The sequence below is a fragment of the Alosa sapidissima genome, chromosome 1, assembly GCF_018492685.1.
Source record: "Alosa sapidissima isolate fAloSap1 chromosome 1, fAloSap1.pri, whole genome shotgun sequence".
Taxonomy (NCBI): domain Eukaryota; kingdom Metazoa; phylum Chordata; class Actinopteri; order Clupeiformes; family Clupeidae; genus Alosa; species Alosa sapidissima.
The window spans coordinates 43,999,046-44,019,109 of NC_055957.1; the positions used below are offsets into that span (position 1 = coordinate 43,999,046).

Here is a 20,064-nt window from a genome sequence, read left to right on the forward strand (position 1 = left end):
TGTTTACAACACACTTCAGCATAACAGAACATCTATAACATTAGAGATTAGACTCTGAGCGTGATGGACTGTAGCTTGAAATGTTCAGACAACTAGACAGATTTCTATATCAAAACAGCATTTGACACGCCAAACAATACTTCTTTTCACTGTTTAATAATTAAAAAAAGTTTACACAAAGTCTGCCAGCCTTGGCAAGGCCCTTACATTAAAAACAAAAATATACAACGGCAATATGTCTATGTTGCTTCTGTTGCGACATCATTTCAACAAGAACAGTTGTCCACAGCGCTGAAATCTGGAAACGTAATATCAAATGCATGGGCAAACTGAAAGGCCCGATCCTTCTGAGTGTCCTTAGGAGCTGGGTGGGGGAGGGGGCATTCCTCCTGGCCTGTCCGTGGGCAGGGGTGGTCTCATCATTGGGGGCATGGGTGGGCCGGGCATCTGATGCATCTGGGGGTGTCCTGGGGCTCCTGGGGGTAAAGGCGGCATGTGCATGCCACCCGGGGGAGGTGGGGGCATAGGGTCGTGGGGTGGGCGAGGTCCCATGTTACTCATGAGAGGGGGTGGCCGCTTCACACCCATGGGAGGTACGGGGCCACTGGGCATGGGTGTGAGCTTCTCCATCTTGAAGTGGAACTGCAGGAAGAACTAGAGCCAAAAGAACAACATGGAAAATTGTTGAGTAAAAAACAGAAGAAATAAAAGGATCATGGCATAATGTGTGAGACGTGCCAAGCCAACAGATAAAAGTATGACGATTCTGCATACCTGTTTTGTTTCTTTATTCCAGTGAGTCCAAAACTTACTCTCTGCTTTGTCAATCTCTCTGCTAGGAACCTGTCGGAACATAATTACTGGTTAAAACCGGCACCACCACCAAAACACCTCCATACACACTTTCGTACAGGGATGTATTTCAAAATGTCAAAAATGTGTCGCTAAAAAGCTACTGTCATTAAGTAGAAGGGAGGATTTTTAGTTCCCATAGTGGTTGCTCAGCATCGCTAATGGTAAATGCACTTCATAACAGCATCCGGGACAGACCCACCTTAAAAGCAATGGTCTCGTAGGGCTCTGCAGCCAGCAGCAGGTACTGCCAGCGACGGTCTGGGGGTTCAATGCGCTGCTCGTAGGCTGACATGAAGCGGTGCCGGGGTCCAATGCCCTCCGCAATCTCTGGGTAATCAATCTGACATTGGACAGAGAAAACCAATTAAAGATGCAATACTAGTCTTGGGGGAGAAAGAAAACATCAACGTTGTCTGTAGTAAGGAATAGCCAATAACATTATGTGCGTTAATTACAATTTATTAACGTGACCAATTCCACTGTTACAAGAGCAAAAGGAAATGGCTGTCGAGTCAAATGTCCACACGTGCAGCGAATTACCTGGAATAGGAGACTCTGCTGCCCACTTTCTGAGTCCCTCTGCTTGGTAACTGTTAAAGAACACACTGATGTTACAAAACCTTTCACTGGACCAAGACGAGTAACTTAAAGTGTGATAATTGAATGAACATGTACCTTTGTATCCTGGTCGACCAATTTTGACAAATTTCTTCACCTCAACCTTGACTTTTTCGGGTGCAGGCTGTGCTGGGGCTTCCTTCGCTTCTTTTGCCGCTCTCCGAGCCCTGAGGAGAACCAAAGAACATTTATGACAAACCCTTCAGGATATAGTTAAAGCTGAATACAAGCATGTATATATAAAGTCAAATGAACAGTTATACACTTACAAATTGGTCTGATGCTTCTTGCCTTGTGTGTGCGCGAGGTAGCTGCCCTAAAGTGGAATATATGTCAACAACACCTTGCAAGCAAATATGGATAAACACTGATAGAATACTGACTGTGCTTTTTACCTCATTGTTGTGTAGAGTGAGACAGAGTTTACATTCGTAAGACCCCAAATGATTTTTCATGAAATAGGGATCCTTGTTGATATCGATCGTCTCCAACGCTAACTGTCGTAAACGCTCTCTACGGTCCCGGTTGCTCTCCGACGCGGAGGCCACTCCACCGCTGCCCGTCTTACCGCCTGCTCTGTGCTGGAAATCCATCTTGGAAGCAGTGTAACGAACACTCAACCAGACAAATCACTCCTCAATGTAGAGGTCTGGCCAACACAATCCTGTCAATAGCAGAACCTCTAGTGAGAATGCAAAATTGAAAGGCATGCACATCAATCTGGTTAAGCAACATAGAATCGTCTTATGTATTTGGGACGAAGGTTTCCCCATTAGATGTACCGATCCAATGCGATAGCGATGCAAGTTGTTAAGCTTAGCCACGTTAGCTGGCTAGTTCTCAGTAACGTTAACTTTTTCGCTTAACTTTGCATTTATAACACAAACGTGAAATAAGAGCTCACGTGTATTTAAATGACAACGGCTTGAGTGGTGCAACATTGGAAACATAACTATGTGTAATAGTTTAGCTAGTTAGGGTAACGTTACATTGTGGATATCAGAGATGAATGGCAACTAGCTGGCCAGCTAACGTTAGCCTGCCAAATGGCTTTATCTGCAAACCGTGATTATAAGTGACTTTCAAAAACATTCTGAATGGATCTGCACTTAAACATAAGTAAATATAGTATCGACAAATACATGGAAGTAGCATAAATTGTTTTAATACGGTTGAAAATTAACCAAGTCCACTCACCGTTTCACTCACGTTTACCGCTGTAAATGTTAGTTTGCGTATGCGTATGAAAAGATGTACTTCCTGTTCCGGTTTCTTTGATTTTTAAAAAAAAAACTATTTTCTTTTTCTTCTATTAGTCAGGGCTTACGGTCAGGACCATGCATGTCATGAAGTTATGTTCTAAAGGCATTTTCTGCAAAGGTATAAATCGCTCTGAATGGTTTGTCATCGTTTTCACTTTTCAGTCCTAAGTTGATTCCATTCGTTTTACTGTCTATGGTAACTTGTTACTTAGTTGAGTTGAGTACGCCCCCACGAGTTCAGGCATGGTGAATTCAAGATTTGGGTTCAGGCTTGGGTTGGGTAGGTGATTGTGTCACGGCGGTCTGTTGGGTTTGAGTGCAGCGCGTCTCAAGGAAGGAAGGTAGCAGATAGTTAACGTTGGCTCTCTTTTATTGAACACTAACTGCCATGGACATTGTATTCAACTCGGAGATGAGTGTTCTTTAGCTGGTTCGGTAAATTACATTTCCTTAAAAATAAAATAGGATAATTTGAGCGAAGACTTGCTAAGTAGCTAACAAGGGCATCGTAGTAACTAGGAAATCGATTGGCCCTGCTGCTGCTGGACAGGACAGCTAGTTTCATTTTTCCATGTGAATATCAAATATGTTCATACCGGGATACTCGGGCTACGTTTACTTAAACAGCTCATAAAGAAATGGATGCCTTTATATAGTTAGAGAACGATTAAGTTAACTTAACCACTGTCTGTCGCAATGCGTTTCAACGAGAAGGAGCTTGTCTCTCTGAGCCGTCAACCCTCCGAGCGGGCAGCGGAGCTAGGAATGAGGGGACCAAAGAAAGGAGACGGTGAGAACTTAAAATACATCTAAACATGCGACCAGATATAATGTCAAACATACGGTGTATATCTAACGTCTGTCCATTTCTGAAAACTTGACCATCCTTTGTCCGGCAGTTGTTAAGAAGAGACTGGTGAAACTGATTGTGAATTTCCTGTTTTACTTTCGCACCGACGAGGAGGAGGTGAGATCACTGTCAACTGAAATGAATGGATAAATAACTTTCGTTGCAGACTGTGCATAACTGTAGCCTATCCTGAATGATTAACGTTACCTTCACCGGCATGTGGCTTCTCTTGATAGCCTGTCGGAGCTCTTTTGTTGGAGCAGTGTCGGGTAGAGAGAGAGGACGATCTAGCCTTTTCCGTAGGTCAGTCATCCTAAAACATACTTGATATGTCTAGCTTATTCCTAAGTAGCTTATGTTTAATGCATAGCTTTGCAAACATTCCAGCTTTTCTGGACGAGGCTGAGAGAAAATATCTGTTTGAGTGCGACTCCCAGGAACAGTGCCTTGATTGGATAGACTCCATCATCAAAGCCAGGTGTGGTGTTCTCTCAGTAGTTTGATGAGTCATATTCAGAAAGTTTTTTTTTTTTTTTTATGTACACAATACATACTATTTTAACATGCAAATTACTATCACAGCTATGAGTTCATGCGAAAGAACTTGATCTTCTACCGCACTGAGATCCATCGACTCACAGGCAAGGTAAGAGAGTTACGATTATTACAAGGTATGATTATTTTTCTTCTGATAATAATGTAGGAAGGTGCCTTTTAGTAGAGACATGATTAACCCCCCCCTCTCTCTCATCCACCAGGATCCTTTGGAGCAGTATGGGATATCTGACGAGACCCGCTTCCAGGTGAACAGTGGCCTTCCTCCTCTGCCTGCTACTTCCACATAAACACCGTCTGACCCATTCCCAGTCTCCATAAACCCCTCACATACACAGAGACAATTCTGTTCAACCTCAAATCATGAACCTATTATAGCCACCCAGCACCGTTATTGGTAGCCCTGCGCTTTCTGTAGTGATGCCATTATTGGTAGCCATTACCTTTCTGTATTGAGCTAATAACACCCATCTCTTCTGGGGTCAGAGGTGTCTCAGACAGCTTTCATGGGGGGTAGCTTCTTATGATATCGCAGAAATACGTAGATTTCTGAAACAAACTTCCAGATGTGGTCATTGTGTTTGCACAATTGGGTCAGTCAGTTTTTTGTTTTATTTTTGGTGTTCCCCGTGACTAAAATGGCACGGGATATAGGGCTGTCTGGTTTTGATGCCATGTCTTTCACAGTGTAGGTATCAGCTATCTCCGAGCCAGTTATTTCACTGTCTTAAGTGGCTGTAGGGGTACAGACATTATTCTGACTATCAGGGTTACACTTATTTGTCAGATTTCATGTTCACTGAATTTCGTGTGTGCCTTTTTTTAAGGGGTGCAGCTGCCTTTGTTGTGCTTTCTTTTATGCAAAATCTTTTGTTAGGTAGATAAGCAAAGTAGTTAGGCATCTAATCATTCACACAATCATTTTGCACAGTTCCTTACTTTGTCTATGTTTGTACTGTGTCTGTGTTTTATGGTAGGTAGGACTTTGATCACATCAGTACCTAAATTAGTCATTTGTATTAAAAAAGAAAATCACTTCAAAGATGGTCAGTAAAATAGTACCGTGCATTTTAATGCTGTTCTCCAAGCTCTCTGGAGGCACAAACATTTCTCAGAACAGTTACTGTATTTTTACGTGACACTGAAATGCTCTGTATTGAAGACAGGAATTTTGAACTGAGAGCAAATTGTTGTATACAGGACAAAGACCATGTTATATAATCTCACTTTAAAACAGCAATATGTTGTCAACAGACATAATAATTCAATAAGTTCTCATTTCAAAGTGAAGATTTTATTTCTTGCAAATTACCTTAATCCAACTTCAAAAGACATGAGTTTCATTTGAGTACTTGGATTTCTGATAATGGTATGTGGGTTAGGTAGGTGACATTTCAAGATAGTCTCAACATCGTTTCACTTTTTTACAGCACACATTTGAGTTGGGCTGTAATAACTCATAACAATCATCTATTTTTTTATAATAAATGTTTCCTTAATTTATGTTGTGTGTATATTTTGGTCATATTGTGTTGTCAAATGAAAAGTAAGAGAAAAAACATAGCTCATACTCTTCTTAATAAGGTGTCAGAAGTCCTGAGCGATGTGTCAAATAGGCAAACCGGCCATGTGTGAACCAAATGTCATATTCTATAAATATATCTTGCTGTAGGCCCTTGCACATTCACACTCTGAATCCCTTAATCTTGAGCTGTCCTTCAGAGCACATCATCTCCTCCCCTGGAGGTCATAGGAAAACCACAGATTAAAAAAATCTTTGCACAGAGGGAAAAAATCTGTCCAAGGGAATGTAAACAAGATGTCCATAGTGTTCAGCTGGATCAGTGGCCTCTCCTACCTTTCATCTGAGACCAGGATTATGCTTCTACACAAAGGGGTTCGTGTGCAGTAAGCATTTGATTGTCAGTATGCATTTTGGATAACCAGAAGTCCTATGGGGAGTTTCCTTAGGCATTTTACAAAACGCATGAGCATACCTTGGCAAATAATGGTCTAAAGCACTCATATTTTCATTCTATATTGATCTACTTTTGCACACAGCTTCACAAGACCAGGGAGGTATTCCAAGTACGTGGTTTAGTGACTAACCTGGGTAAGTTAACTCAGAGTAAGTGGTAAACCTCCTACAACAAGAGCCCTATGGGATTGTTTTGTAAGGAGAATGAAGCCATGCAGCTCTTCTATTAGGAGGTTTACCCCTAACACCGAGTTAACTTACTCAGGTTTGTCACTAAATCACATACTTCGAATACCCCCCTGGTGCTACTGTAGGGCTCAGTTGTGTTTCTAAGTGGTATCAAGTGACCTAGAGGCCTGAAATGTGGTCAGTTCAGAGATGCTTGTAATCCGGCAGAAAGAAAAAACTATATTCTAGCCTCTGTAACTCTGTATCAGAACATCACACAGTTATTGTGACTGTTTCCTATGAAAACTACAGGTTCTCCGCTTTCTATAGAGGTCAAACATTTGATGGTAGGCCCCAAAAGAGGTGGGAACAATGCCCTTGTAAATAGGCACAGTGCAATTTCAGGCAAAAACTTGAAATTTGTATTGGAATTCATGTGGTTAATGCTTTGGTGGTGGTGGCTGTGTATTTGAAAGAGTGTCGCTCCTTAGAGGGGGGCTACACCGAGCGCACAACTTAAATGTTCTATTCACATTGGGTCTGCTGCAACAATTAGCTTCTACTATGATCAATGGAACTACCTACACCAGACGTGATAGCAATGCATAATTTCGGAAAAAAAATTAGACTAGTCTTCTAAAATTGTAGCTGGTGTAGCCCCCTTGTTAGTGTGTGGTTAGCACTTGGACATTGAAACCATGTTGACCTTACCAGAACATGCTGTGTCTATTGCATGTGAATGTTCTACAGACATATCTGATAATTAACCCACTTCATGATAATTAACCCACTTCATGGCTGTTTATAAACGTGAATAGATAGGCCTACATTTTTAAATCAAAGTAAACTAAAAGTGTAAGTATCCAACTGAAACCAGCAAGGTTTTGCTCTCACTTCAGTATGGCATATAATGGAAATCTAAGCGCGACATTACCAAGAAGTTATGAGATGAACATGTTTAAGTGAAAAGCTTGGGTTTGGGGGAAATGAAGTCTTGAAGATGGGCACAGGGCTGATTCCACCCGTACATTTGGTTCTCGAGGGAATCTGACTTGCCACTACCACCTAACTCAATTGTGAAAGTCAGGTCAACTTGTCCCTCCAAACAAGAAATGTAATGAACACCCATCTAAATTATTTACACACTGGGCCTCATTAAGATTGATAATGAGGACACTGTCTGGCCTCTGCAGCAAGACTGCAGTCAGTGGTAAACAAGGGGCCAGTATGTTTCTTCAGCTCCACAGAACCCTACTTCCGAGTGACAAAACATGCTCTTCCTTAGAATGCACAAATGTCATCAATTATAGCTTAACCATGGTCAAGAGAGACCGCAACAGCATAACAATAAACACACAAGACAGCAGGGGTCAGAATAGAATTAACAAAAAAAAAATACACACAATAACCTCACAAACTTGTCATGAACACGAGAACTGAACTGCTTCTGTTCTGAGTTGAAGCAGCTGTCACATCAGCTTGAGCAGCATGCAACAATGAAAATAATGCTGAACTGACAAAACGAGCGTAGAGGATGTGTCTCTTAAAGGCTCCAGTGGTGGAGCCTGCAGCTTGTTGAAGTGGCCCCAGGAAGAGAGACAGAAATAGCCTTGATATAACAGTGCTGCCTGGCAGCTGATTTGACTAGCAATAAGTCACATGAGCAGCCTTAATGGTAGGCCTGTGTCCACAACACTTTCCCTTTATTTCCTGGTGTCAAGATTCACAAAGAGACACTTCTATTGTTAACAGTAACCCATTAGGCCTCACAGAGCCAAACTGACCTGTACTATGTATGAGTTGGTTTGAATACTGAGCGAGTTTGCATAGTCAAGAGGAACCGGTTTGAAAATGATCTCAAGGATGGCATATTACATTGCATACTCAGCTGCAGCTCATATCTGTATGTCTGGGTAATTGTATTGTATGGTGTTAAATGGTATCATCCAGGAAAATGCAAAAATGACAAAATAGGCATGTCATTTTTGTTAACAGCCAGTGATACCATCTATTATGACAACAGGTCATATAAACCCAAAATAAAATGTACAGAATGTGTATTCTCTCTCTCTCTCTCGCTTGCCAACACTTGTCATATTGAGCTTTCATATGGGTTAAAGGTGAAACCTTTACATTGTCCAGAAAGCTACCAGTGCCGTTTCAACTAAATTATTGCGATCAAACACGAAGAAACATGGGTGGCAGGAACTGCAAGCACTCTTCCTCTTTTGAGAATATGACCATAACTCCGCTACAGGCTGACCTCTGCTGGATGTCTCAAGGTTTTACTCTGCACTCAACTAATGGTTTAGAGAGCAAATTTTAGAAACAAAGAGCAAATTGATCTTCTGTAGACAATAAGCTTTTCCAGAGAGACATCGTGATTCTTGTTACACATAAGAAATAATTCATTTATTGACGAATATCAGGTGACATATACCTTTTTACATCTAAGTAGAAAGAATATTTTGATGATGTAGCTTTCTGAAACATATGAAGTAAATATAGTCACAATACACATTTACTGAAACCAAGGCCCGATAATGGGCATAAATATCATCATATCCGTGTATATTTGCGTCAGCTGCGTCATGGCCGACGGAGTCTTATCTCAAACAAGCACAAGAATAAGGCTCTTGGAGCTAAGTTGACATGGGTTTGGAAAAACTTCAAATATTGCATGCTAAGACCCACCATAGTCTGCTCTCCTCAACTGGAACTCTTAACCTCTGCTCTACTTAACCTCCTGGCTTGGGTGTTCTGCGTTCAACAAGCACCCTTCTCACAGTATCAAGTTCCAGTGGTATCAAACTGACGTGAAACAGTGCAAGGTCACATTCAGGGTCAGTGTAATCAGGAACATATAATCTGTGAGATACTAAAGTTGTTATCTAGGCCTAGTCTAAATCATTTTGCTCAAGCTTTTTGATCAATCTTTAAATTGTTTAGACCTAAATATATCATTAACTCACATTCCAGTAAGTGTTTACAAAACATGGCCATGTGAGGTAAATGCATATTGATTGCACAGAACAGATGAGCCTTATCTTTGATATCATGCCCTGCAGTCGTTTACACTGTGCAGCGCTACATCTTACCATGACTTTTTCCACTACAAGTCTTGCTGCAAGTCTTGTTGTCTCTCAGAGAAGTGACAATGTCCTCTCTCTAAGACACAATGCGCACTCTGACCAGGAAGAGCTTGGCAGCGGTGTCCTCAAACTCCTGCGCGTCCATGGTGGAGCCTGTCCCACCTCTGTCGGGCCCCTGGGCCTCTGCCATGGCCTGAGCCAGCTTGCCTGGTGAGATTTTCATGCTGGCCTCCAGGTAGCGGGCCACGTCAGCCCAGGCCGAGGTGGTTTCCAGGGCCTCCTGGAGGGTCCCCAGCACGGCCTGACACAACACCCTGTCAGCGGCCCGCTCGGGACAGCTGCTGACGGCCGCGTACAGGCACTGGGACTTGCGGATGTAGTCGGCGAACACGGCGCAGGTCAGCACGCCCTGCCGGAAGAGCTCAAAGGGCACCGCCTCGTGGTCGTGGCAGTGAATGCGCTGCAGGAGCGGGGCAGAGGCGGTGACGGACAGGCCGCCCTCGCTGCATAAGCCACGGAGCAGCTCCGTGTACACGCGACCTTTGACACCACCAGCACCACCACGGCGACGAGGCCCATTCTGCTTGAGGAGGTCATAAGCTACACGTGTGTTGCTATTGAATGCTGATCTGGTGATGGAAGGGCATAAAAACACAACTGCAGAGTCCACAAGCATGAGGCCAAAACAGCAACTTACATTCAACATAGACCCTACTGCTTCAGCTATTGACAAATACAATTAGCCTACAGACACTTTACTGATTTATCTCAATTATAAGCAGTTAGACATGCTTAATTTACCATTTCCAAATCCTTCATTCTACATGCAAGGAAGGATGGTGGAGAAAACCAATTGTAACGTTACGGGGAAGTTTTCATGAACAGCAGGCCTAGGCATAGGATCAAACGTTTTGAACAGACATTTGTTTAGGTAGGTCTAACTGGGCCACCTGATCGGTACTACAATCTGAACATTTCAGGGAGTAGCCTAAATCACATGAGCTATTCTAGCCATTCTGAGCCGTCTTGCAGAATCTGTCTTACCTTTGCGAATGATGCGCTAAACCGATGTGCCACAAGGCTCGGCTAAGCTGCTGCTGCTCCAGTACATTACAGTGATGCTCCCCATCACTGCCTCCGACCGGACTGTTGTCCGTTTCGGATGCTAAATTGCTGAAGTGTTCGGCCAGGAAACCAATAGGATCTTCAGATCTAGCCTCTACGAGTTTAAGCAACGCACCTCGAAGTAAAACTCCTACGCCTGCCTGAGATAAGAATTCTTGGTCCGTCTCTGCTTTGGTTGTTGGTTTTGAGTCAGACATCACTCCCGAACGCCGCTTATCCGCCATGTTTCTCGGTAACAACGGAAGTGTCGAGTCAGGTTGAGTGACCACATTAAACATTTCCGTTCACTAACGTTGTCTTTTTTTCTGACTAATCGCTGTCGTTCTTTGCAGCGTCAGACACACCTATTTTAATAACGACACATTTCCTACCAGGTGCACGTTTGACTAAATGAATGACTTTCCGCTGAGGCTGTAAAGATGCTTTCTCTGACAGCAACTTGCAAGGGAAGTCTTGGTTGCTAAGGACGCGATTCTCGGAATACGTCGTTCTTTCGACCAAAGATTCTAGAACAGAGCTTCCGACTGCGAGCTTTCATGTGCCTGCTTTGCAGTCGACATGTAGGCCTAGGAAAAAATGTATACAACAAAGATTAAAACATACGCACATTAATAAAAAATCAAGACTGTATCATGGAGTCAACCCTCCAAGTATTATGCCGTTGAGGATTGAGCACATTACAATAACTAATCATGAACATAACCAATCTGTGTTTAGAAAAAATAAATCCAGATATTGTGGCCGAAGTAGCAACTATTCAAAAACCTTATCATGGTTTTATGTGATCATAAACTAACGCATTCAGAGTAGCATGATGGGTAGGTGGCACTAAGATGCAAAAACAAACTTATCTAGGTAAAAAGTGTCATAGCTTAGTCTAGGCTGCAGTTGTTTTGGTTTGGATATTGTTTACATGATCATATAACATCATTTATCACCCGGAGAGAAGAAATACTCTTTTCTGATTGGCTGGCGGGGTGGCCTTTAATTGCGAATAACAGGACGCCGTTCCATATCAATGCTTATAAATGGTAACTATAACATATAGTAGGACTACGGTTGCAGGCTTCGCAACAATGGAATCAACTGTAAACAAGCTAACTGTCCATGCTATCGGAAGTTGTACAACAAGCTGAACTTGAGCTTCTTTATATACGAAACCGCGTGTTTCCTTTGCTTTACAGTGGCAACCGGGTGATGGGATAACGGCCTTCGAGGTGTGTCCAGTTATACGGAGTTTTTTGCCACTCACCCTCGTCCATTAATTCCGTATAACAGGACACCTCGGCGGCCGTTATCCCTTACGTATGACGTTTTCCCGGAGATCCTCTAGTCAGGGTCAGGATTCTTCAGATCATCTCACCTGCACTGTCAGTTTAACCATTTAACATACCATTTTTTGTAATATAACAAGTGAACAGTGGGTTATACTGTAACATTGTATGTCTTGGTATTGTCCCCATTTTATGATTACAACCTTGTAATAAATAAACCACTGTATTTGCTTAAATGTATGGCATGATGAACTTTTGAAAGAACATGTAGTTTCCAGGTGAAATAAACTAGTATGTGAAAGTTCACATTAAAACGGGATGGGAAAAATGTTTTTCTCATCATTCCCAGAGACTCCATGTACGCACCAACTATCCACGTTAACACTGAGACACTGTAACACCACACAAGAAACTGGATGCATTTTGAGAACTTTTTTTTGACAGCTTAACTCACCTTTTTTTGATTAGTTGCATCATCAGCGCTCTCCCACACAGCCCCAAAGCTATGGAACTCACTTCCAAACGACATCAGTGTGTGAATCCACTGCCCAGTTTAAAAAGGAACTGAAAACCTAGCTCTTCAGACTAGCCTATGGACTATGATATGGCCATATATATATATATATATACACATACACACACACACACATTTTCTCTTTTGATATATTTCTTTTCTTCTATTTGTTTTATCTGTGAAGCGACCTTGGGTGTCCTGAAAGGCGTTTTTAAATAAAATGTATTAATATTATTATTTCATTTACTGATCAGTGTTTACTCATACTCACTCATCATCATTTACTATCAGCATTTACTGACATGCAGAGGTCATAATGATGTGTGCTGGCTATTTTGTTTCATCATTGGCTTTAAAACCTTGCTGGGAGGCATCACATCAGCTCAAAATGTCATGTGTGACATTACTTGTAGGCTATTTGTAGTCTACTTTTGCTGTCAAGACTTTTAAAAAATACATAGCTTACCAATGCTAGAGGCCCATATCTAACAAACAAACATATAACCCTCTGGTCTACTTTTGAATAGAAAGAGGTGAAGCAGTGCCACTTTAAGTAAAGTAAGCTGCATTTAATATTTTTAAAGTACACATGGTCCTGTCAAAAGTGACAAATACAGTACACACACATACAGTACTTGTCCGTTCACAAGCACTTCATTTTTGTACACCGATTACATATAGTCAGTAACAACTCCACACTACAAATGGATCTTATTCAATGCTTGGTTCCTCCATTTTATGTCCAGCAACACCACTGCAGTGTAATGAGTGGAATCCGTTCGTGTGGACACCTTTGTTCTTATTAGTGGCCACAGTATAGTCCCCTTGGTTCGCCAGGAGAGTTCTCTGCATCTTGTGCTCAAGCTGCATATGGCTCTGAGGTGGCAGCCCTAGACATGCCCTAGAAACACAAAAAGGAAAGGCCTACTTTGAGATGTAGCAACATACATTCCATTGTCCCAGAAATGTTATTATCTTATACTGTGGGACCACTGACCTTAAAATAAAAATACTGTCTGTGTGTGTGTGTGTGTACTGTGCAGGAAGGTGACGTGCTTTTGATGGTTTTCTAAAACAGATGAGGATAATCCCATTGCAGTGGTCAGCTGTGAACTGACCTCATGACGTTTTCAATGCAAGCTCTCTGGCGAAAGAAGGCATTGACCACAGGCGCCCCCTGTGGGACAAGAGGGGCCTTGCAGAGGAAGCTGAGCAGAGAGAGCACACTGTGGAAGGTCTGAAAGCTGGGGTCACTCTCTGTGCAGAATGTGATTCTCTGGCAAAGATCTGTGAGGATGACCAGGTCCAAGATGATTGGACTAGCCAGCAAGGAGTCCTTGGAAATGTAAGAGAATACAATTAAGTGATTTTGAAATGCCTCCACAAGTAATCCCAAAAGAATAAAAAACCTTGGATGCTGATCCAGATGGATATGAACAGGCTCACCTCGCATGTATTGTGAATAGCGATGGTGTTTGTGCCACCCATCATAATCTCAGACACATACTCGTCCATGGCACGCTTGCTGTCACCCACATATGGCACATATTTGATCACCACCTGGCGAACAAGCACATAGTCACAATGGTAAACAGGACACCCACTGCACACTGTAAGATAATGCTCATGACATCTGGGTAGTGACTACTCATGTCCTTATGCATAGCTCCCTCCTAACATCCAAACAGCAGAGGATGCATTTTGGTTTTATATAGTACTTTAACCGACACAAATCTACTCTGAATGTTTTTTTTTTTTTTTCTTTTTGCCAATTTTAAAATGCACTTATCTGAAAATGTGTATTGATTTCAGGCAGATAAATGAGACTGAGGAACCCAATGCAACATTTAAAGATGGAATTCTGGATCTGTTTAGCTGTTGATTTTGGAAAAGCTACATTTCAGATTTTGTGCATCTAATCCAGTACATCCTGATAATCCTTGCACAGATAAAGTGTTTTGAAATGTTGCCCAGTACTACTTACACAGTGATCTGGCTTCTCTCCAGGGCTGTACAACACAGTGTTAGACTGCACCATATCATCCACCACGTTACTCTTGGAGATCTCCTTAGACCGGAACTGCTGCGGAGCTGAGAGGTTCATGCCGTCATTGTTGCCAAGGTGATTGTAGCTAACAATGGACATTGGCTACAGCAGGAAAGTGAAGAAGAAGAGTTCAAATCTTTTTTCATTTTTATTTGAATTATTTCTTTATTCTCAATCAATGAAATAAAATGAGGTGATGAAATAAAAAATAATGTCTGCCTAAATACAATCCTAATTTACCTTAATGCCTGCACTGACCAAGAAGTCCACGAGAACGGATTTAATTTTGGTCTGGCCAGATTTAAAATCATCTCCTCCGATGAAGACACCCTTCTGTATGGCCAGCTCAACTACCCCAGGAACAAAGGTGTTCTGTGGGGAACCGTTGATATACGCACAGCCCTCCTGGATGCTGGCTACTGCAAAAAGTGTGGAGGGAGATACCTCGCCTCCTTTCTGAGAGACATGCATGGAAAAAGACACTGATCAATAAACATTCCATAAGTGTTCAAGATTTAATGTTTCTGTAGATGACTAAAATATTTAATTTGTTACATAATAAACGCAGTTAGGTATTATACTTATACGTTGCCCTTCATACCCAGGGACACTGTTGTCTGTCATATATGGGCAATGTTATACCAAAGTTTCTTTCTTTTTATGAGACGTCTTGGGCTGACATGGTGCATCCTCATTAACAGTGCTCGTCAGGAATAGATAATGGTTCCATTAAATTGGCTCCATTAAAGGAAGTGTGGCACTGTACAGTTCCGTAATATTGTACCTGGATAGTGGCGAGCAAATTCTCAGCAGTGTCATTGATACCAGTTGCAACATCACAGAATTTCTCTGTGTTGGCGGTCCACAGAACGATGACTTTGTCCACACCACTCTTCTGCTTGAAGTCACAAATATCCCTCCGGAGTTGTGCCACCTATATTACGAGACAGATGGTCGATTTCAATCACAAGCAATGTGCATTGTACTTCAATGTACTTCTTAAATTAATTTGAAAACAGTTTAAAATGACAACACAGTTTTTAAGCGTCATGTGCCATGACATTATAACATCTATTTAATAGCATTATCCATTTACTACTGTAGGTGCCAACTTGTACCTGTTCAGCTTTTGTTCCCTGGATGAGGTTGTCAGCTCTGTGGCTCTGATTAGCAGCTATGAATTCTGGGATATAAATGGAGGCCCTGGGCTTCAGCTGGCTCATGTGTGGCCGCAGTTGCTCCTGTAGATCCCAGTCTAGCACCTCAGCCCTCTCCATCGCCTGGCCCAAGTCTAAGGAAGAGATGTCCCAACCTAGACGACACATGAACACTTGTGACATATGACAACCCCTGACTGCATGAAAATGCATGTCAGTCATAAACTTGCACTGCATGGATTGGCTAACTTCAATTATTCAACCAGAGACAGCTCACATTGAAAATGGTGATATCAGGGTGCATAGTAGTAGACATTACAATGCCATAGTAATGGTCTATGCATTTACAATAAAATGACAACACATGGAATTGCATTCCAATTATAATCTCCCCATAATAATGATCTAATTTAGAACTGAGGCATACACTAATACACTCACCATCGAAAATGATGTTGTTAGGGTGCACCATGGGAAGCAAATCACGGAAAGGTATGTTGACCTCCCCCTCTGGGCCCGACCCCAAACACACTGTGGAGGCTTGTAGTAAGGAGCCAAAGTAATTAGCACACTGGGAGAAGATAAAAATAGCAAGAGAGAGAAGATGAGATGAAAAAAAAAAAAACAAGTTATGTGGGGGGATGGGTGAGTGGAAAAACTATGGGCTACTAATAATGGAGAATGACCCTAAAAGGCAAATGGTATAGGATATGCTCCTGTGGACTGCTGGAGACGGTATAACTGTTCCCTTAGGAGAGACTTTGTCATACATGAAACGATCAAACTAATACCTTTTTGTCTTTAGGGAAGTATAGACCCTTTCAACAATAAAAACAAAAACAATGCTTGAACGTTCTATTTGGGCCCCAATCTACTTCCTCTGCATTAAGATAACATATGGAATGTTAAAAAGGAAGTCTTGTGGGGCCAACTATGATGCTGATAATGGAACTCTCTTGAAAGGGTCCATACAGCGGTCCCCTACCACCGGGCCAATTCGCTTACCTGTGTGACATATTCGGGTTGCTTAATGACCTCAACCTGTCACTCCAGGGGAGAATGAAGACTGTCTTTAAACTGGCAGATAAAGTCGCTGAATTTAAAGCCAAGCTTGATTTGTGGGGACGACGAGTGGACCGGGGTGTATTTGATATGTTCCCAAAAGTAGTGGGGGTTTTGAGAGAGACTGAGGCAGGGCCCTTTCTCTCGCAGCTGGTGCGCGTTCACCTTGTTGCGCTTTCAAATGAGTTTGAGCGTTACTTCCCATCCTCCAAAAATCCACGGCAAACCAATGAGTGGGTCCGCAACCCATTTGTCAATATTGAATAGTCCTAACTTGTCAGCGCAGGAGGAAGAGCAGTTGATCGAAATTGCAAATGACGGTGGTCTTAAGAGTGTGTATAAGAAAACCTCTCTGGCGGGTTTTTGGATCAAAATCAAAGCAGAATATCCCGAGATAGCCGTAAAGGCGCTGCAAACGTTGCTACCATTTCCCACCACGTATCTATGCGAGGCCGGGTTTTCGGCAATGACTACAACTAAGACCAAATTGCGCAATCGACTGGACATTTCAAACACACTGAGGGTGTCACTGTCTCCCATCACCCCCAGATGGAACCTTCTTGTTGCAGGGAAACAAGCACAGGGCTCCCACTGATTATATTCCTAATGCACGTTTATTTCCCATGTTTTGTTCCCACATTCTGTTAAGCATGTTTACACGTATAGATGTAACTTCAAGTTGTTCAATATTCATAGTTCATATTGTTGAATTTTCACTTCTTCAAGTTCACGTTTTTCACATGTTTAAGAGATCGTTACCTTCACTGTTCATACATAACTGGATCTTTTCAAGTAATGCGCATGCACAACACATATGGAACACCCCTCACCCCCCGGTCCGTGAAAAAAAAAAAAAGGAAACAAACCGGTCCATGGTACATAAAAGGTTGGGGACCCTTGTACTATATGACTTACTCCAAATTAGTTTTTTTTTTTTTTTTTAATCATTTAGGACTGCCATGCCTATGAGAACAGAGTGCTAAACAGCTCAGTGCATGCATACTATCTCTATATACCATCACTCCATATAAAGTACCTTCATGCCAGTCTTGGTTCTCCAGCGCATGCCCATCTTGTTGGCAATGACCGCAGCGGTGACAGTCGTGCCATTATTCCCTCCCCAGCCCACCAGCATCACCCCCAGCTTGGGCACCGCCCGCTCAGTGTGGAAGGTGAACTGAGTGGTGGAAGGTGTTACCTTGATGGGCAAACACAGTAAACACAATAGCCTACATACATTTCCTGATTCTGAAGCTATACATGGGTTAATCCAGACAACACATGAAAGTGGTATTCTAGCTGTCATTCAGATGAAGAGCAGGCTGGTCACTTTTTGAATTCAAATGAACAGCAGGAAGTTCATTCCTTGCATTATGACTTGGATGATCCAATCACAAAAATACAGCTTTCTTCATAAATTAGTTCACACTTAGTATTAAGAAATATATTGTTCTAATATGTGTCTACTTACTGTATACATGTCCCCATCTCTGGACACAGATGTGGTGTGGTAGGAGTAGAGAGCTTCAATGTACCTCTCTGTGTATCTCACATTTGGGCTTTTGATTTGGATTTTGGTAGTCATGTTTAATGTCTGGATAGCAATTTGCAAGACAATGGCATAAAGTTAGGAAGAAGTCCAAGTAAACTTACATAAATAAAAGAAACATAATTTATGTATTAAGTATGTATTATTTTTTTACATAAACAGTTTAAGAATGCCTTGCTGACTACTTGTCGTTGTCATGTAATTTGGCCTTACAAAAAAGTAACTGCAGCTGTGGGACATATAGCACTACAATGTAAAGGCAGCTTTTACAGATAGGCTATACTTTCACGACCAGAATAGGCTATAGCATTTCCTATAGTCCTATGAACTGTACACAATTCCTTCAAAACTGCAAAAATAAAGTAAAATGTATAATTTGTCCTGTTCATTCAACTCGCACCACATGGGTTATGCAAGCTGCGTTCTCGTTCACTAATGTTGCAAAAATAAAAATGACCTGAACCTTAATTAATTTGTCCCATCGTTTGATCCATTTAAACCGCCTCGCCTCTGATATTTATTTCAGCTAATTCTAGTGCTAGCTTGTGCTAGCCACATGACGCATCATTTTGATCTAATGAAATTACATGTTTAGCCTACCTGATCTGAGATAAGGCAGGTCTATGCTGTCTATTTTACCTCCTGTCCCGACGCGTTGTCTTGAAGAAGTCGAGTGTTTCGAACGTGCTCCACTTTCCAATGCACTGCTTGATGCGCAGACAACCTGATGAATAAACTTAACTCCCGCCTGTGGGTGTGCTGTAGCCCTGGAATATAAACTGACAGTAGGCCTATAGGCGTGTCCATGCAAATGTATTAACCCGAAGACTGATTACATAACTTCACTTAACTAAATAACAGTAGCTTATGATAGAGATGTATCCTGTAGGCCTACCCTCCACGTAGACATATTTCACACAACATAGTTTTCCACAGGTTAACTCTTGAGTTAACTTAGGCCTACCCAATTTTGTTAAACTTGGCTACTTGGAATACCCCCCTGGAGTAGAAAGCTCAACGGAAAATTTCTGACAGACCGCACCACTTAAGCTATTTACATTGTCTCTCCGCAATGATGAACACCTGTTGAATGAAAATCACGTATTTCAATATATATCCTCCATTAAACCCACTTCAACCACTCATTTCCATTTCCGTGCTAAGGGATTTGTAAATGTAAATGTAAATCAGGTTTATAGGCCAAGTAGGCTATACAAGGAATTTGGTCTCTGCATTTATCCCACCCATGAATTAGTGAACACACAGAGCACACAGTGAACACACAGTGAGGTGAAGCACACACTAAGCCGGAGAAGTGAGCTGCCTTGCAACAGCGACGCTCGGGGAGCAGTGAGGGGTTGGGTGCCTTAGGTGCCAAGGGGCACTTAAGCCGTGGATGTGGGCATGGGAGAGCAGTGCTCAACCACTTCCCCCTGCCCACATTTTTCCTACTAGGTCGGGGATCAAACTGGCAACCCTTCGGTTACAAGCCCGAACCCCTAAACAGTAAGCCATGGCTGCCCCCATTTGTTAAATTGATCTCAGTTCCGCAGAGCAACTGGGACAAAAACCTACAGCGAATATGACCTCTGACAACTTCTCCATAGCTCTGGTCCCCAACTTTTGCATTTGGCAGCAATTCAATGCAACACACACAAACACACACACACTTTAGGGAACAAAGATGGGCCAAAAAAAATAAGCGAGTGACCAGAGTGATTGGTAATGAGATATCACACCACTTTCTTCCCTGTGTTACAACCACCAGGCTCGTTTTCGGTGGTTTAACATAAGGGAGAGCACACATAGATAAAGGATCAAAATGTATTCATCAAAGTATGTATGAAAACTTGAAAGACAAACCATGATGCATGCTCTGATGGAGAGGAACCCCAAACTCCAGCCAGGTAGCCCCTTTTATAATACAGGTGCCCCAATAAGGTGACCAGCAATACCTG

General features: G+C 42.2%; 4 protein-coding genes across 6 annotated transcripts; 1 reads left to right on the forward strand and 3 right to left on the reverse strand.

Annotated features, from left to right (window-relative positions):
• Positions 1 to 140: 140 nt before the first annotated feature.
• Positions 141 to 2,774, reverse strand: sf3a2 (splicing factor 3a, subunit 2). The gene is made up of 8 exons (XM_042104519.1): positions 2,671 to 2,774; positions 1,869 to 2,137; positions 1,743 to 1,789; positions 1,531 to 1,640; positions 1,396 to 1,445; positions 1,055 to 1,195; positions 775 to 843; positions 141 to 654 (listed from the first exon to the last, which is right to left on the reverse strand). The coding sequence occupies exons 2-8, from the start codon at positions 2,064 to 2,066 to the stop codon at positions 358 to 360; spliced, it is 912 nt and encodes a 303-aa protein (XP_041960453.1). The 5' UTR covers positions 2,067 to 2,137; positions 2,671 to 2,774; the 3' UTR covers positions 141 to 357.
• Positions 2,775 to 2,858: 84 nt separating this feature from the next.
• On the forward strand, positions 2,859 to 6,122 carry plekhj1 (pleckstrin homology domain containing, family J member 1). Of its 2 annotated transcripts, XR_006034185.1 has the most exons (7): positions 2,859 to 3,525; positions 3,635 to 3,702; positions 3,822 to 3,888; positions 3,973 to 4,063; positions 4,168 to 4,231; positions 4,344 to 5,332; positions 6,112 to 6,122. XR_006034185.1 is itself a non-coding variant. In XM_042104520.1 (6 exons), exons 1-6 carry the CDS (start codon positions 3,432 to 3,434, stop codon positions 4,428 to 4,430), a joined length of 471 nt encoding a protein of 156 aa, XP_041960454.1. In that variant the 5' UTR covers positions 2,859 to 3,431; the 3' UTR covers positions 4,431 to 5,643. The 2 variants fall into 2 exon arrangements, 1 of the variants encoding a protein (XP_041960454.1); XM_042104520.1 differs by lacking the exon at positions 6,112 to 6,122 and having other exon boundaries at positions 4,344 to 5,643.
• A 206-nt stretch (positions 6,123 to 6,328) lies between these two features.
• tpgs1 (tubulin polyglutamylase complex subunit 1) lies at positions 6,329 to 10,996 on the reverse strand. Its single transcript, XM_042110200.1, has 2 exons — positions 10,423 to 10,996; positions 6,329 to 10,007 (listed from the first exon to the last, which is right to left on the reverse strand). Exons 1-2 carry the CDS (start codon positions 10,779 to 10,781, stop codon positions 9,455 to 9,457), a joined length of 912 nt encoding a protein of 303 aa, XP_041966134.1. The 5' UTR covers positions 10,782 to 10,996; the 3' UTR covers positions 6,329 to 9,454.
• A 1,849-nt stretch (positions 10,997 to 12,845) lies between these two features.
• On the reverse strand, positions 12,846 to 19,305 carry LOC121711683 (inositol-3-phosphate synthase 1-A-like). 2 transcript variants are annotated; one of them, XM_042095482.1, is made up of 11 exons: positions 18,746 to 19,305; positions 18,029 to 18,151; positions 17,594 to 17,755; positions 15,937 to 16,066; positions 15,457 to 15,650; positions 15,123 to 15,272; positions 14,579 to 14,794; positions 14,276 to 14,440; positions 13,738 to 13,851; positions 13,410 to 13,627; positions 12,846 to 13,192 (listed from the first exon to the last, which is right to left on the reverse strand). In XM_042095482.1, exons 1-11 carry the CDS (start codon positions 18,911 to 18,913, stop codon positions 13,003 to 13,005), a joined length of 1,830 nt encoding a protein of 609 aa, XP_041951416.1. In that variant the 5' UTR covers positions 18,914 to 19,305; the 3' UTR covers positions 12,846 to 13,002. The 2 variants fall into 2 exon arrangements, with proteins under 2 accessions (XP_041951416.1, XP_041951425.1); XM_042095491.1 differs by having other exon boundaries at positions 18,707 to 19,305.
• Positions 19,306 to 20,064: the final 759 nt, after the last annotated feature.

Coding starts and splice junctions, on each gene's coding strand:
- sf3a2 (XM_042104519.1), bottom strand. CDS start 2,066: ATGGATTTCCAGCACAGAGCAGGCGGTAAGACGGGCAGCGGTGGAGTG. Junction 1,641..1,742: donor AAGAAGCATCAGACCAATTT/GTAAGTGTATAA, acceptor GGTTCTCCTCAG/GGCTCGGAGAGCGGCAAAAG. Junction 844..1,054: donor ACGAGACCATTGCTTTTAAG/GTGGGTCTGTCC, acceptor ATGTTCCGACAG/GTTCCTAGCAGAGAGATTGA.
- plekhj1 (XM_042104520.1), top strand. CDS start 3,432: ATGCGTTTCAACGAGAAGGAGCTTGTCTCTCTGAGCCGTCAACCCTCC. Junction 3,703..3,821: donor TTCGCACCGACGAGGAGGAG/GTGAGATCACTG, acceptor TTCTCTTGATAG/CCTGTCGGAGCTCTTTTGTT. Junction 4,232..4,343: donor TCCATCGACTCACAGGCAAG/GTAAGAGAGTTA, acceptor CTCATCCACCAG/GATCCTTTGGAGCAGTATGG.
- tpgs1 (XM_042110200.1), bottom strand. CDS start 10,781: ATGTTTAATGTGGTCACTCAACCTGACTCGACACTTCCGTTGTTACCG. Junction 10,008..10,422: donor TTAGCGCATCATTCGCAAAG/GTAAGACAGATT, acceptor TTCCATCACCAG/ATCAGCATTCAATAGCAACA.
- LOC121711683 (XM_042095482.1), bottom strand. CDS start 18,913: ATGGACACGCCTATAGGCCTACTGTCAGTTTATATTCCAGGGCTACAG. Junction 16,067..17,593: donor GAACCAAGACTGGCATGAAG/GTACTTTATATG, acceptor ATCTTCTCCCAG/TGTGCTAATTACTTTGGCTC. Junction 13,852..14,275: donor GAGAGAAGCCAGATCACTGT/GTAAGTAGTACT, acceptor CTTGTTCGCCAG/GTGGTGATCAAATATGTGCC.